General features: G+C 45.1%; 1 protein-coding gene across 7 annotated transcripts in view; it reads left to right on the forward strand.

Annotated features, from left to right (window-relative positions):
* LOC120405725 (alcohol dehydrogenase 1A-like) overlaps positions 1–17484 on the forward strand; it is a 77128-nt gene that overhangs the window by 44902 nt on the left and 14742 nt on the right. For all 7 annotated transcript variants that reach the window (XM_039539440.1, XM_039539435.1, XM_039539434.1 and 4 more), the window contains 2 exons: positions 9517–9618; positions 10139–10277. In XM_039539440.1, coding sequence (XP_039395374.1) covers positions 9517–9618; positions 10139–10277 — 241 coding nt within the window. The remainder of the gene's footprint in view (positions 1–9516; positions 9619–10138; positions 10278–17484) is intronic.

Here is a 17484-nt window from a genome sequence, read left to right on the forward strand (position 1 = left end):
TTGATGTTGGACGTCCTTACATCTGACATGTGAACTTGCAGACCTCATGGAGCATTTTTATTAGGTCTGTCTCTCTCACGGATTACAGTCATTCCCATCTTGAGTCAGTGTGCTGGGGCTGTACTATTTTGTTGCACTCTGCTATTATTTTGTAGAACTCAATTTTTTTTGTTCAGATAATAGGATTTATTACTAATTGGAAATGTTTCTTATTCTGTATTTTTGTTAAACAAAAATTGGTATTTTCTCACCGCTCTGATGATAAAATCCTTTTGCATTTGTGAAGCTGTCTGGAGTAGCTGACAAGCATGAGTGACAACCTCAGGGCAGACTGTGATGAAGCAGGGCTCAAACCCCAAATTGGTTGGGAGTTCTACACTTAGATTTCACCAACCAAGAAGTGTGAACTCCAAGCGCTATAGCAACCTAACCATGGAGTTACAGATAGTCTCCTGGCGTAACCCAGTCTGTATTGCCACTCGGGCAAACTTGCCTTTTGTGATAGATGGTCCCTTACACTAAAAAAAAAAAAATCACAAGCAATATTCAGGGTACTCCCAGTCCCAAAGGACCAGTCACTTACCCCAGGTCAATTGCACCTTCGATCTCGCACCAAAAGACAATACTTGTAGCCAATCCTATAATAAATGAACTAAAGGTTTATTAACTAAAAAAAAAAGTTATTTACAAGGTTAAAGCAGGTGAACAAATGAGTTACCATCTTAGGTTCCAAAAGGTAATAGACGCTGCTGCGATATGCAAGCATTCCATGTTCTTAAGAGCTAATCCGAGCTAAGCAGCCTGAGGATCCCTTGCTTATGTTAAGAAATATTGCCCTCTCTGAATGCCAAGTACCATAGTGATGCAGTTCCTTCTGATCAGGGATTTTTATATCTTTCTCCCTGAGTTCAAACTCATGGGACAAGTGTTTGTGTCCATCTCTTCTTCATGGGTGGGCGTTTGAGAGGGGGGAACACAATCAACAAAGTCTCTGGCCTTTTAATGATTCACAGTGGCTTATTTGGTTTTAATGGCCCTTCTTGTGTGAAGGACCAGCACTTTACGTTAATTGATGCTTCGTTCCTGTTTGAGTTATGCAGTTAGAGATTTACATGTAAACACTCAATATAACTTTATGCCATGGGATATGGAGGTTATAAGTGAGATCAGTTCATCCTACAAACATTTCATCAGGTCTAAAGACATTCTTATAAATTTACCATCTCTTTTAACAACACTAACACACAGCTGAGCCAGCCTGGTTTTCAGCTGTGCATTTGTGAGGGTTGGGGGAGGCCTAGAGGCCTTGGCATGAGCTTGGCAGCATTATATATAAAGGCCCAGTCCTGCAAAAACACATACATGTGCTTAACTTGGTGGACTGTGGGCTTGATCCTGCTGCCACTGATGTCAATGGCAATATTGTGCCATGTGAGTCATCCTAGTGCACTCAATGAGACCAGTCACAGTGTGTAAAGTTAAGCACGTGCTTAAATCTTTGCGCGATCAAGGCTGAAGTTGCTTATTTTTGAATGTTGTGGTGTTTTCTATAATTACGCTAGCTAGCTTTTATAGTGGCCATGCTTAAAACGTCCATTTTAATTTTAGTGGCGCTAGTAACCAAGTTTTTCATTGAAAAGGTTTTTTAAAAAAAATGCCATGCAATCTTTTGACAGATGTTCTTTTTTCACTAAAAATGTCATGTCTTTCTAATATTTAGAATTTTTAATAGAAAGTGTCAAAATAGTCAAAAATTTTCATTTGCTGAAAACAATTTCAGTAAACAATAAATGTCCATAACCTTTTTGATGATTTGAATAATGCTTTACATAAACACTTCAGAAATTTTAAAAAAATTGACAGATTATTAAAAACAAAGAATCCATTTCCAAACCTTTCAAATTAAAACAGGTTTGAAACTTTGAAAATGTTAATTAAACTAGTTTTTTTTTCCTTTTTTAACCAGCTAATATTTTGAGAGAGATGCTTGGTTCCAGTGGCATTTCCCATTTTAAAAGTCACGCCTACAAGTAGAATCTTTTACAGTGGAATGAACTTTTAAAAGTGGAGTAGTCACACTTTAAAAGTCCAACAAGAGACAATGGTATTTAAATTTTAAAAAAGTTTTGGGTTTTTTTTTTTTGTCAAGTCTACTCTCTTTCAAATGAATTTTCATCATTTACAGAAATGTGATTCTGGAAATGCCAGCAGAGAAGTAACTCATTGACCCCTTTCAGTGCAGTTAATTTAAAATATTTAAATATATTTCATGCAGCAAGAATCCTGGATTTAACTTCAAGATTTTTCTGTCTGCCCCTCATTTAATAAAGGTCGGAAGTTGATGGAAGAATTCCATATTTTTCTCATGCCACTTTTCATTTTAGAAATTCCCCTAAGGACAAATCCTCCCAAGCACAAGGGGAGGAGCTAGATGCTGCCCTTGCTCAGTGTTCTTGTCCTGCAAGAGCAGCCAGGAGCAGAGTTAACCCCTTTTGCTCTAGTTTCTAGTCCCTGGTCTATGTGCAGAGCAGCAGCAGAGGTGTGGCCTTTTAAGAGGGTAGGATAGAACAACACACACAGAAAAAAGTGGGGAAGATAGTGAGCAAACAAAAAACTAGGAGTACAGAAGTGAGGAAGAGCCCCCCTCAGTGAGAGAGAAGAAACCACAAGAACAAGGCCTGAGGGAGTTGCAACAATGGTTTTGCATCAATTGATCTACATTTAGGGGCTGAATTTGGTTCCTGGTTTGCTGATCCAGGTGTTGTAATTGCTCTAATGTGGGTGCAAATATTTGCATTTGCAAAGGACTAGCTCAAGTGCATGCATATTGTATACCAATGAGCCACAATCAGGGATTAGAAATCAAAACCTTTAACATCCTCCTATTATAAATAAGGGGCTGGAGGCAGAGCCTCCTCCCAAACAGGGGATAAAGTTCCTGATTTCTTAAATGATGAAAAGGAGTAGAGGGATAGGCTCTAAAAATGGGGTATTTTGGCTGGGTTCAACAGTTAGAATCCTGAAACTGTATCTGAATTTCTCCTACTGAATAATTTTGCCAACAAAATTTGTTCTAAATTTGTTTTTAACTTACTTGCATAGTATTTTGCAAATATGTTTTGCAAGGTCCCTTCCAAAGAATTAAAATATAAACAAAATATGGGAGAAAGGAGGGCAACATACAATTTAATTGTATGTATTTAATTGTATGTAGTTATACTTACCATGGGTTTTGTTAGGTAGGGGTGTGTGTGTATTTTTGGATACAATTTTTTAGAGAGAAGAGTGGGATTTGTAGGCTGCATGAATATGGATATTGGAGGAATAGAGCAAAGCCTCAAGCATGAAATATGTCTGTACAGAAGACAAAGCTTTCTCAGCAACTGACTCTGAATCTGGAATTCATTCTTTGGTGATACCCTGATGACCTCAGCATCTTTGTCACAAAATGCAAAAGCTACTGCATTTTGACCTTGCCTGCCCACCATGACATCACAGTCGTGGGGAAAATACCTCCCGCCAAACAAGATACCATATATCAGACTACTTACTAGGGGGAGGTGAGAGAAAAATCGCTATCTTGTGTACGCTATAAAACTGGGAGATGTTCAGAAATCTTCTTTATGAAGGCTGAGACAAAAAGCTGCTTAAAAAAAAGGAGCACTATAAGCTAGAAAAATTGTTATACGATATCTTCTTTCAGTGTAGCCTCTCACTTATGCAGAATGACTCGATCCTGAGTTCCTGGTAGTAATCCCAAAACCAATACACTCAAGACTTCACTGGGAGATTTGATTGCAAAAAAGGGAATTCAGGATCTGACCCAGTGTCAATAATTGTACACACTTGTAAACCCAGACTGGAGTTTGCCAGCTCCTGGGGTGCCAAACTCTTGCCTCTGAAGCTGCAGACTCTAAAATGAGGGACAGTGACCTTCAAAATGAGGGACAACACACCTTGAAATGAGGAACACTATAAGGGACATTAAGTTTTATTTAAAATAGCCTGGAACTTTCTATAATGAAAATAAACAGTGATTCTGTGCACTAAAGTCCTACTTCATGTATGAAGTTTGAGAGCAGCCCTGAGGCATCCTTTTGCACAGTACTTCAATGCCCTAGTAACTTGGGTATTTCTTGCATTTCACAAAAGGAATCCACAGGTTACAACTGTAGGTGCCCAGAACAGAAGAAGCCCTTCTTCAGGGATACCTTTCCTCCCTGCTCTGCTACTTGCCACCAGTGGCACGTTCCATTTATGCAGAAAGTTGTGCTCTAGCTGGGGTGGAAGGGTGTGGGAGGAGAAATCTTATTCCTTTTAAATCCCTTCATTAAAGCCTATGCAATAAGTGTCTGCAGAAAGTTCATGAGAATCATTAGGAGTGAATACAAAGATACCTTTCATTGTGCTGCTGCTTCCAGCCTCTGAGCTCAGCTGCTGAGTAGGCAGTGCTTGGCATGTGCCAGCTGCCACTCAGCACAGTGCAAGAGAAACATGAACCCTCCCTGAAAGATTGAGCCAGGATGCTGTAATCTTGGGATGTGCCATCCCACATCTCTGCAAAGAGTGGAGGGAGGGGCAGGGTATTAATTAATTATTCCCCCCTTCTAGGTGCCACTTGGTAGATTGGTTGCCATTATCCTCAATTGTTTTTGTTCTTTCCTTCTGTTTCTCTTGAACCAATCACCTTCAACCCCTCCCAGAGCTGAAGTCACCTGACCCAGCTCTGACTAGCCCCAAGACAAAAGTTATGCATTCAGAATGTATGTGATCCACAGGTTGCGTGCCAGCAGCCATGATGGGCCAAGTGAGACAGGTGCAGGAACTCGATGGAATATTTGGAAATATTGGACTTTAGAAAGGATCTCCAGTACAAATAACCTCAAGAGCCAGTGCTGACCCATGCAGCATGCACATGCCTCACCACACCATAAAGTGGAAACTGAATTAAAGAGAATGGAATGGATTGGCATAATTGGGAAAATCTCTGAGCCAACAGCATATTGTGTTCCAATAATACCAGTTATTAAAATAAATGACTTAATGAAGCAGCTGCAAGAAAAAAAAATGTATCCTCCCACCACTGGATGACTTCCTCCCCAAAGTGAAGGGAGCTACAGAATTCTCCAAGCTGGATACTTTGAGCAGATTCTGGCAAATTCCTTTAGCCAAGAAAATGCTAAACTGACTCTCTTTATCACATCCTTTGGGAGACTTTACTTCCAAAGATTACCTTTTGGGATCACCAGTGCACCTGAACATTTCCAAAGAAAGATGGCAGAATTGGTAACTAACACAAATAGGGTTGTAGTTTTCATGGACAACGCATGGATCTTCGATGGAAGAACACAAAACCCTCAAAGTCCTAAGCCTGATCAGTCTGTCTGGATTAAAACTCAACAGTGAAAAATGCATTTTTCACCTACCCCAAATCAAGTTTTTTGGGACAGACAAAAAAAGATGAAATCAGTCCTAGCCCTGAGAAAGTACAAGCAATTAGAGAATTGAATGCACCAACTAATATACCAGAACTGAGAGTGTATTGGGGATGGTAAATTACCTTGGTCAATACCTACAAAACCTTTCTACAGTGACAAAACCACTGAAATTGGCTATGGTGGCCTGTTAAGGGGCAGATATACCCCATCAGCCCCTTAGGGCAGTATGGCCCTGTGGCCCCAGTTCCTTAAGGCAGGCCTGGGCTTCAGGACCATAGGCTTGGTGGCTAATGTCTAGGTAGCTGCTCTCCTTCCCAGGACAGCATGACCCAATGGCCAGAGTCAATAGGGCTGTCCCGGGGTTCAGGAAGTAAGGTCTCGTGGCCAAAGTCTAAGTAATGGCCTTCACTGGCCCAATTCACCTCCCTGTATGGTGGTGGTGTCCGTGGTGTGTTAGATGGGGAGGGAGACCGGGACCTTCCCTTCTCCACCGGGTTCCATCCAAACCAGGGCCTTAGGGAACTGATACCTCGCTGCTCAGTGTTGGTCACCTGTTCCTACCATCCCATTCCCTAGGTTGCTTCTTACCCCTTCTCCCAGTGCAGGGGGATCCCTCGGCAATAACTACCTTCTCTCTATCAACCTCAGCAGTCAACTGGGGTTCAGTAGAGGCACCAACTTGGCTGGCATTGGCGTCTGTTGGCTCTGGCACTCTCCCAGAAGGAGCCTGTAGTGCACTTCTACCCTCATCAGCAGTCAGCCCAGACTGAGCTGAGCTGCTCCCTCTTATACTGAGGTTCCAGTCAGAGCATGACCAACAGGTGTGAAGGGTCATGGCTACCTCAGCCCATAGCATGGGATTAACCCCCTCCAGTGGGGCAGGTATTCCCCATCACGGGGCCAAATCGAGAAAAAGCCTTCAAAAAGAAAAAAAAGACTTCAACAGCTCCCATTCTCAAGTACAACAGTGTTAACAAACCCACAGTGTTCAGTGTGTATACAAGCAGCTATGGCCTAGGTGGTGAATTGTTGCAACAACATGGCTCTGAGTGGAAACCAGTTGCATTTTGCTCTTGCACACTCACAGAAGCAGAAAAATGATATGTGCAGATTGATATGCGCAAGCATATGAGAACTTTTACAGATCTCTGTACAAACATGATTTCTTTATGCTGATAAGACAATAAACCACTTATAACACTCGTTAATGGAAAATACCTGGATCAAGCACTGCTGAAATGCCATCTGTTGCTAAGGTTAATGAGATTTAACCTAATAGCTAAGTGTTTTCTGGGAAAAATTTGGTAGCAGCAGACACTAAGTCATGGAGCCCATGGAGTCACATTCGACTGCCTATGAGCTCGAAGATGATGTAGAAGCATTCGTGGATGCTGTGGACACACATAGGCCAGTGTCAGAAGAGAGACTACTCAAGCTACAAAAAGCAATCTCGACAGACGCACAACTTCAGGAAGTTCTAAGTTACATTAGGGGCAACTGACTCAAGTATCTAAAGGACACTGGGGAAGTAACAGGAGACTACTTTGCGGTGCATGTATAAGTAAGTGAGTCAAGTGGACTGAAAATTAAAGGGAATTGCAATTCCAAATGAAATGAAAGGAGAAATCCTAAACCTCATCCATGAAGGACATCAAGGAATAACTAAATGTTGTGAACTGGCCAACCAGTCAGTGTGACGGCTGGGCATCAGCAAGGACTTAAAGAATAAAGCATCTGTATGTGAACACTGCAGAACTAACAGACCAACATGAGACAAAGAACCTTTAATAACACGACCTTTACCAGGCAGATGTTGGAAGAGACAAGCTGCAGTTTTATGCAAATTCAGAGGACGACATTACCTGGTCATCGTGGACTATTTTTTCCATGTATATAGAAATAATGTACTTGAAAGACATATATATCACGTCACAGTGTTATCGAGAAACTGAAGTTCACTTTTGCTCACTTTGTTATTCCAGGGCAACTAGTGATGGACAACAAACCACAATTCACTGCAGCAGAATTTAAGTTGTTCCAAACAAAATATAATTTTGATCCTATTACTAGCAGCCTGCATTATCCACAAGCAGATAGAAAGACTGAGAGATCTGTGTAGACAGCCAAGAAAATCCTACAGCAGGAAGAGCCATTCCTCGCTCGAGAGTAGCCAGATTGGATGAAAAGGCCAAAAGAGCTTATGAACATTGCTAGAACAAATGTCGCTCAATTAGAAAATTGCTGGGTCTAGAACTTGGTGACTATGTTTATATCAAATTGGATGGAGAAAAAGGATGGACAACTGCAGCTGTCCTAAAGAAAAGGAATTCAGTACCAAGATCATATGTGATCAAGACTGACAGGGGAGAGTTCAGCATAACCCATCAACGTCTGCAGTTTGTTCCTCAGAAAGAACAATCAACAGAGAGAACTCTACAGATGGTGGATGCAGAAGATGACTCAAAAATTCCAAACCCACCACAGCTACTCATTGCAACTAATGGACAGACAGATGACAAAGTAGTTATGCCTTTGGGTCATATAATTTAGAAAACCAGCATGATTCAGAGACCCTTAACTGTACTGAACTTAAAAGACAGTGTGATAGTGTAGGACTCTGACCGAGGAGCCTGCCTGACCCAGCATGAAGACACAAGAGGACCCTTTTTGTTTCAGCCAGCCAATGTTCACAGTGCTGCTGCACATTTCCCCAGACTCGTCTCTAGCATACCATCTGCTGGGGAAGGTGCCAGGAAGGGAGTTAGGGATGGTGAAGATTTGAGTGTTGGTAGGTGGAGAATTGGTTGATTTGCTATGTTTTAATACTTAGTTAACCCTAACTTTTTTTCTTCCCCAGATCCTATTTTCCAGCTCCAAATAAAGTCCCCTTTTGTATTGTTGTTTTTGGGTGTGTCATTCCTTTCCTGAAATGTGTTGTTTATTGCGTACTGGGCATAACTGTAGTGTCCTCGAGGCGCAGACAGAGTCTGCTTTGTGGGGCAGGCTCTGGCCAAGAACAGGCCCTTGCAGGAATGCAGCAGGGAAACTCCCTTCCACCCCAGAAATACTTGTTCTACCCTTCTCCTCTCTCCCCTCCCCCTACATGCACTAAACACACGCGTGCACACACAGTGGAATAGTACAATGAATATAGGAAAGGCAAATTTATTTACAGAAGGATAAATGGAGGAAAAACAAAGGAAAATATAGGGGGAGAAGTAAAATGATTACATCCAATGCAAAAATCCAGGAGCCCGGTGCTATTACAGTAAAAAGGACAGATGCTGAGCACTGCATCCAGACTCAGGGCTCAAGAATACTTGGCAGAGTTCCAGTCCAGCAGTGAATCTTGAGTGTTCCTGGTCATCTTCAGCACCAGTAAACTTTCCCCAACAACCCCTCCAGTGTCCTTTTCTCCCTCTCTCCACAGAGTGACAACCCTCCCACTTAACTGGTTACAACCTTTCTCCATATTCTCAGTGTAATCATACGCCTCAGTTCTCACGGTCCTATACAATCTGTCTGAGTGACAGTGATACTAGGTACAGCTTTGTTTTGTCCTTCTGAGGTGATTCCTTACTGGCATGGTGCTCCTCCTGGCTCCTATTCTGGGGTGTCCCAAGTCAGCAGTTGTGTCTCTCGCAGGCGTCAGGCTGGTTCTCAGCTGCTTCGTTATGTGGGGGTCTGCTTGCTGTACAGATACCCACACGTCCCTGTCCTCTCTTTCAATCCCCTCTCCCTTGGACAATCAGCACTTCCTCTTCTTGGAACAATAGCACTTCCTCTGCCTCAGGACAAGGTTTTAAAGCAGCCACACTCTCTAAATCCGAAGGGGTTACATAGGTTTTATACTGCTTACCAGCAGAGTTAGCATAATTCATTTTCCCAAGGGACAAGGTGAAGAGTCACCTTGGGTGAAGGCACCAGGTGTCAGAAAAAGAACCCAAGACCCAACCCTGGTGAATAGAGGGGAGAAGCAAATCTTAAGTACAAAGCACCAGGGAGGAGGCTTGCGCCACACCTTGGGGAAGGTGCTACATACACAAATGCCATTTTGTTTTCCTTGCTGTTTTCATAGGTCATTAAATGCAAAGCAGCTATTGCCTGGGAGCCTAAGAAACCATTTTCCATTGAGGAGGTGGAAGTTGCCCCCCCAAAGGCACACGAAGTTCGCATTAAGGTAGGAAAAAGATGAACTTTGTAAATTGCATACTATAGTGGTGCCAGTTATGTTCGTGCTCTAGAAATGTAGGGCTCGATCTTACAAATATTGCCACCAGAGTGGTTACTATTGGATGAACTCGTATTGAATTACGCAAGCTATTTAAAACTGCTGTGTTGGTTCCAGAATATTAGAGAAGCTGGGTGAGGTAATATATCTATTGGACCAACTTCTGTTGGTGAAAGACACAAGCTTTCAAGCTACACGGACCTGAGAAAGAGTAAACATTTATGGAAGTGTCTTGTGTGGCAGATGACAAAGGCCATAACTTGCTTTGCAAAAACACTAAAAGTTATGTCTCTGTCATGAGTCATGGCTGTGATAAATAAGCAGTCTTAGGGATCATGTCTTAGGTTTATTATGGTTATGCTCGCTTCTCTGGATACAAAATACATCTTCACTTCTATATCATATCAGACAGGTAAAATCTGAAAAATTGGTTCCTTACATATTGAAATATTCTTTGCTTTCCCTACAGATTTTGGCCACAGGGATCTGTCGCTCGGATGACCATGTTATGAGTGGTGCATTAACTGTGCCTTTTCCAATAATTCTTGGCCACGAAGCAGCTGGTATTGTAGAGAGCGTTGGAGAAGGGGTGACTTGTGTGAAACCAGGTATAAGAAAGCATCAAGCTCTAACCAATGATAAGTAGTTCTCACCTAGCATTCACATACCCTGTTCCAATATCAAAAAACCTACATGTATGAACTCCTTTATTGCAGAGGAAACAAGTAATCCAACATTCAATCTTCACAGGGCCTTGTCAAGGATATTTTGGAGCAGAAATATGTTGTTTGTCTTTCTTGCTATACTCCCAAGTGATCTTTCATATTTCAAAAGTTTTTGCCTGTTCATGCATCCGACGAAGTGGGTATTCACCCACGAAAGCTCATGCTCCAATACATCTGTTAGTTTATAAGATGTCACAGGACTCTTTGCTGCTCTTCTAGTTTTATGTGACTGTAAAGTGCTCTCCCCTTCCCCAGCAGTCAAAAGAGGTGCTTATTTGTATTTCACTCAAAGGGAACCAAAGGTGAGCTACCATCTTGAGTTCAGACCCTCGTTATGGTTTCCGTTCAGCAAGGAATTTGAATATGTGCCTAGCTTTGTGCATATAAATAGTCCCATTTACTTCAATGTGACTACTTTGTTAGGCATGTGCTCAGATACCTTGCTAAATCAGGGCCCAGGTCATCAGACTTTGATGGTACTGAAATTCACACTTTGGGTATGTCTACAGTACAAAATTAATTCGAACTTATTTTATTTGAGTTTTCGGAAGCGATTTTATACATTGGGTGTTGTGTTCCCCACTAAAGCGCGTGAATTCGGTGGAGTGCATCCACAGAACCGAGACTAGCATCGAATGTCGGAGCGGTACACTGTGGTAGCTATCCCAAGTTCCCGCAGTCTCTGCCGCCCATTGGAATTGTGGATTAAGCTCCCAGTGCATGATGGGGGGGAAAAAAACATTCTCGCAGGTGTTTCTGGTTGTGTGCCGTCACTCACTCCTCCCTCTGTGAAAGCTACAGCAGATGCCATACTACCAGCAGATAGTGCAGCACGGTGCACCACCTGTCTCCTGGTACTATGAATCCATCTCGCATGTCCTCTCATCTTTCTGTCTACTCTTTCATCTGACTATTTCCTGCCTTTTTTTGGCTACCATGAACAGAGCCACACAGCTTCCGCTGCTTTTTCCATGTTGTTGGTCATGGGATCCCTTGGAAGCTACAGAAGGCAACAAGTCCCCGCCATTTTTTGGCCATCGTGAGCAGAGCCGCAGTTTCCGCCGCAAACTCTGCTCACGTTTCTGCCGCAAACTCCGCTCTCCCACTCTTGCAGCTCTAATGAGCATCCCGACTCCGTGAAAGCTACAGAAGACAACCATTTACCGCCTTCTATCGGCCATCTTGAACCGAACAGCTCGTTTCACACCCTTTTTCCAGGATTACCCGTGCAGGTGCCATAGCGTAGCAAGCATGGAGCCCTCTCAGATCTCCACTGCAGTTTTGAACATTGTAAATACCTCACGCATTATCCAGCACTATGTGCAGTATCTGCAAAACCAGGTGAGGAAGCGACAACAATGCGATTACTATACTGATGAGGACATGGACACAGACATTCCTAGAAGCACAGCATGTGGCCATTGGGAGATCATGGTGGCATTGGGCCTGGTTCATGCTGTGGAACGCCGATCCTGGGCCCGGGAAACAAGCACAGACTGGTGGGACCACATAAGTGTTGCAGGTCTGGGATGATTCCTAGTGGTTGCGAAACTTTCATATGCGTAGGGCCACTTTGATAGAACTTTGTGACTTGCTGTCCCCTGCCCTGAAGCGCAAAGGCACCAAAATGAGAGCAGCCCTCAAAGTTGAGACGTGAGTGGCCATAGCCCTGTGGAAGCTTGCAACGCTGGACAGCTACCGGTCAGTTGGGAATCAGTTTGGAGTGGGCAAATCTACTGTGGGGGCTGCTGTGCTGCAAGTAGCCAATGCAATTATTGACCAGCTGCTATCAAGGGTAGACTCTGGGATGGCTTTAATGTGCTGGTCTGCAGACCATTGTGGATGGCTTTAATGTGCTGGGGTTCCCTAACTGCGGCGGGGCGATAGATGGAACGTATATCCCTATCTTGGCCCCGGCACACCGGGGCGGCCAGTACATAAACCGCAAGGGGTACTTTTCCATGATGCTGCAAGCACTGGTGGATCACAAGGGACGTTTCACCGACATCAGCGTGGGATGGCCGGGAAAGGTGCATGACGCTCGCATCTTCAGGAACTCTGGTCTGTTTGAACAGCTGCAGGAAGGGACTTACTTCCCAGACCAGAAAATTACTGTTGGGGATGTGGAAACGCCTATAGTTATCCTCGGGGACCCAGCCTACCCCTTAATGCCATGGCTCATGAAGCCGTACACAGGCAGCCTGGACAGTAGTAAGGAGCAGTTCAACTATAGGCTGAGCAAGAGCAGAATGGTGGTAGAATGTGCTTTTGGATGTTTGAAAGTGCGCTGGCACAGTTTACTGCCTCAGTTAGATCTCAGCACAACCAATATTCCAACTGTAATTACTGCTTGTTGTGTGCTCCACAATCTCTGTGAGAGTAACGGGGAGACATTTATGGCAGGGTGGGAGGTTGAGACAACTCGCCTGGCGGCCAATTTCGCACAGCCACACAACAGGGCGATTAGAAGAGCACAGCAGGGCGTGCTGCGCATCAGAGAAGCTTTGAAAGCCAGTTTCGTGACAGTTGTGTTTGTTTCTCTTGAAGTTACCCACCCCCTTTATATATGAAAGGAAATAAGGTCTAAATTGTTTAAAAGCTGTTCTTTGTTATTTGTTGCACAACACATTGAGAGAAATCAGAAGGCAGACCGGGTTGGGGGCTTGGGTTAGGAAAGTGGAGGAGGAGGGAAGGACAAGTCAAGAAACCAAATCAAAAGTTTGCATATGCCAGCTTTCTGCTGCTTGGGCGATCCTCTGGGGTTGAGTGTGTGGGTCCCCATAGCCTCCCCTCTCGTGTTCTTGGGCGTCTGGGTGAGGAGGCTGTGGAACTTGGGGAGGAGGGAGGGCGGTTATACAGGGGCTGCAGCAGCAGTCTGTGGTCTTGCTGCCTTTCCCGCATTAGATCCACCATACAGCGGAGCATGTCAGTTTGCTCCCCCATGAGGACCATAGCGTCCTGCCTGCTCTCACTGCGCGCGTCCCTCCTCTCTTCATGTTCCTGTACTGCTTTACGGGACTCCGCAATTGTTTGCCTCCATGCATTCAGCTGGGCCCTATCAGTGCAGGAGGACTGCATGAGCTAGGCGAACATGTCATCCCGAGTTTGTGTTTTCTGCCTTCTAATCTGGACCAGCCTCTGGGACAGAGTAGGTAGGGGCCGTGTTGAAACATTTGCACCTGCAGTAGGAGAAAAAGGGAGAATACTATTTTAAAAGATAGATTTCAGAGAACAAAGGGGACACTTTGGTGTGAGTAAGCCATCACACACACAGCCAGGCAACAGAATTCAGCTTGCAGGCAGCCTAGGGGCACACAGGGTTCTGCTTCTTTTACATTCATTTCAATGCTTTCAGACTGCTGGGCCCCCTTTCCCATAGCAAGCAATGCCTGGCGGGTTTGCCATAAAGGAGGGCCTGCGGGCTCTCTGGGATGATCACTTCACACAACACCCCCTCCCCCACTTCGCACCCACCACGTGGCTCCAATGAGGCTCTGAGCAGGGATGAGCCCTTTAAACTAAAGCAAACAGCCCAGCACGGCTGGGTTCCCCACCGCCCACCACTGCATGGCTCCGATCAGGCTCTCACTCACCGGAAGTACCTTCTCCAGGGTCATGGTCCGGGAGCCCCCACTGGGAGTGGGGGGAGGCTATTGGCTACAGCATCAAGAATAGTTCCTGGCCAGGGGGGAAAACGGATTCCTCACTTGCCATCTGTGCACCGTCCCTCTCCTTCTCCTCTTCGTCCTCCAATGACTCTTCCTCCTCGCTCCGTGCAACTCCCCCCTTGCAGGTGTCCATGGACAGTGGTGGGGTAGTGGTGGTGTCACCCCCCCATAATTGCATGGAGTTCAGGGTAGAAGTGGAATGTATGGGTCTGTGACCCAGAGCACCTGTTTGCCTCCCTGACTTTTTGGTATGCTTGCCTGAGCTCCTTGATTTTTGTATGACACTGCTCTGTGTCCCTGGAGTAGCCTCTTTCCGTCATGGCCCTGGAGACTTTAGCGTGCGTATTTGCGTTCCTTTTTTTGGAACGTAGTTCTGCCATAACAGACTCGTCTCCCCAACATGCGATGAGATCCAGTACCTCCCGTTCAGACCATGCTGAAGCTCCTCTGCAAATCCGGGACTGTGTGATCTCTTGTGATGGTGGACTCTGCATGGTCGCCTATGATGGTGCACTGTGCTGACGGTGACCTGTGCTGATGGTGACCAAACAGGAAATGAAATTCAGAAGTTCCCAGGGCTTTTCCTGCCCACCTGGCTAGTGCATCAGAGTTGAGTGTTGTCCAGAGCAGTCACAAGGGAGCATTCTGGGATAGCTCCTGGAGGCCACAATACCTTTAACCCGGGATTGCGATCTCGATTTAAGCACTACTGAACTTGCCGAGGTGGAGTACAGAAATCGATTTAAAGAGCTCTTTAAATTGAAAAAGCCAGTTTGGTCATGTGGACGGAATCATTTTTTTTTCCGAATTAACTCAGCTAATTCTGAAATAACAGACTAGTGTAGACCAGGCCTCAGTTTCACGCTTAGCATTCAAGTGACACTAGCACAGAAAGTATCTTAATTCATGTACTTAATTCATCTGCCAGACAAAAGATTTTGTTCCTGTGCCTGTTCTCTCAGAGAACACCGTTTCGTTGTTTATTGCTTCTTTCTGGACCATATTCTCTGTGCAATAGAGCTGGTAAATATCAAGCCCCAGGAGGAAGTTTTCATCTTCCTCTGCACACTGCAAGATGGGACACCAATGCCTGTACTCTTTTCCCGGTAACTCTGAACTATGAGGAGGGCTGCGCAGAGTGTTTAAGGTGAAATATTAAATGAACCAAATCGGTATCTGAATCTTGAACTGAATCCAAACCATTTTTTAAAGATTAAAATATTTAGCTACTCCCCCCCCCCCCCCATGTCTCTCTACCTCCTGGCTATTCTGGCAATGTAAGTGCTTCAGTAATGTAAAAGCATCTATTCTATTCTTACTGGAATTAGAAAGGACTGGAAATCTTCGGAGAGAGCTTATTCCCGTCAGATTTCCAGATCAAATTGCATTGGATAAGCTTCAGATAAGCATGCAAACTGTTGGACAAGTTTTGGCTGCAAAGAAACACTTTTTCTTTTGAGCCTGGCATAGAGTGTGTGACAATCATTTGGTCCAGAGAACTGATATAAACATAATAGAATTAAAAGTAACTACCATGTAATTTCAGTGGGGTCAGGCTGTACTTTTGGGCAAATCATCGGAACAGCTTTTTACTTTGGAATTCTGTTGTTGCTTTGGGCGCACAGACCTTTGGTGTGGCCCGTGAGACAAAGGAAGAAGGGAAGTGTCTGTGCTAACTGCAGTTCAGAGGGCAGTTGGCAATGAGATCTATCAATCTCCTGTTCCATCAGGTTGTAACAACAAAAACTGGAAGGTTTCTTTCAGCAGCCTTATTACTAAGTCCAGGTCACAGTTATCTAAAATTGGTTGCTTTCTGTCTTCTCCAGCTTCTAATTCCCTATGATTTATTTCCCTAAATCAGCATTTCTCAAGTGTGGCCACTGGGGGATTTTCTTGTGGCCACAGCCTCCTGAGCAGTGACTGGTGAGGGCAAAGCAGCTGCCCCTCCCTGTTGCTTCTGGATATGCCATCTTGGTGTTGGTTGCTGGGGCTGCCAGCAGGGGTTGGGCCCAGGGGCGGCTCTAGGTCGCCGGTCCCGCGGCTCCGGTGGACCTCCTGCAGACGTGCCTGCAGAGGGTCCGCTGGTCCCGCGGCTCCGGTGGACCTCCCACAGCCATGCCTGCAGATGCTCCACCGGAGCCGCAGGACCAGCGGACCCTCCGCAGCCATGCCTGCGGGAGGTCCACCGGAGCCGCCTGCCGCCCTCCCGCGGGACGCCGCCCCAAGCGCACGCTTGGCGCGCTGGGGTCTGGAGCCAGCCCTGGTTGGGCCCCCCCGGAGACACCTGGGGCAGAACCACAGAGGAGCGGCAGCCTGTGAGTTCCCCACCTTCCCAGGGGTGGTGGGGCTTGGGCTTCCACCCTGGGATGGTGGAGTGGTAGGCTCCGGCCATGGGGCTTCAGGCTCTGGCCCTGACCCCTGGCTGCAAGGCCCCATCTCCTGGCTGCAGGGCTTCAGGCTACAGCCCCAGAGCTTCAAGCTCCTTCCTGATGCCCCATCCCTCAGGCTTCAGGCTCTGGCTCCCCACTGCCACCCCTCATCGCCCCTGGCTCCTGCTGCCTATCCATCCACCTCCCCATCCAGGGCTTAATTTGTCCCCAGGATTGCCAGGGCTGAGTATGTCTGCAGTGAAAAGTGTTAATATCCCTTTTCACAGCAGAAACTTGTTAGCTAGCTGGGAGGCTGTGAAAAGTGATAGTAACAAACATACAAAAATCACTTTTCACAGCAGCAGACTTATTAGCTAGCAATAAATAAATTACAAGGATTTTGACATACATATTTATTTGTTTCTCCTGTTGCCGACACAAAAGGCCTGAGGCTACAGCAACAGTGAAATTAGACACACCAGGGTTTATTTGAGATCTCAGCACACCCCAGACAAGCAGCTCTCTGTCTTTATACATGATCTTAGCTAGCATGTCCAGGTTAGATCATTGGTACTGATAACTAGTTGCCACACATTCCATTCTTTCCATCTAGCCTGCTCCTAAAGTTAATTATATATTTTAGGAAAAAATTGTCAGAGCAGCCACCAGTAAGAGTTGATGGCCGCACACTGAGACCACCAAAAAATTTGTCGTGAGAACCCCTGCCCTAGATAATCTGGCACTAGAAAGCCCCGACAGCTTCCATTTAAAGTTAGGCATTGTGCGGCATGTGTTTATCCAGATAATCCTCTGAAATCGTTTGATGTTTGCCCGTTGAGACTGGGCTAGGAAAGGTAGCCGTGGTCTTCCAAAATCCGTCATTCTGGGGTAAAGTTTTTATTCTTTTGTCAGACATTGCAGTAAAATAGTGTCTTATCCTAATGTTATTTGCTGGGGTTCCATTGTGTATTTCTCCACCACTGAGTTAGATTTGTGTTACCTTATTAAAGAAAATTAGCAGATTTTTTTTTTAAGAATTCCCATGCCACTCCA

Source organism: Mauremys reevesii, linkage group 5, assembly GCF_016161935.1.
Source record: "Mauremys reevesii isolate NIE-2019 linkage group 5, ASM1616193v1, whole genome shotgun sequence".
NCBI lineage: Eukaryota > Metazoa > Chordata > Testudines > Geoemydidae > Mauremys > Mauremys reevesii.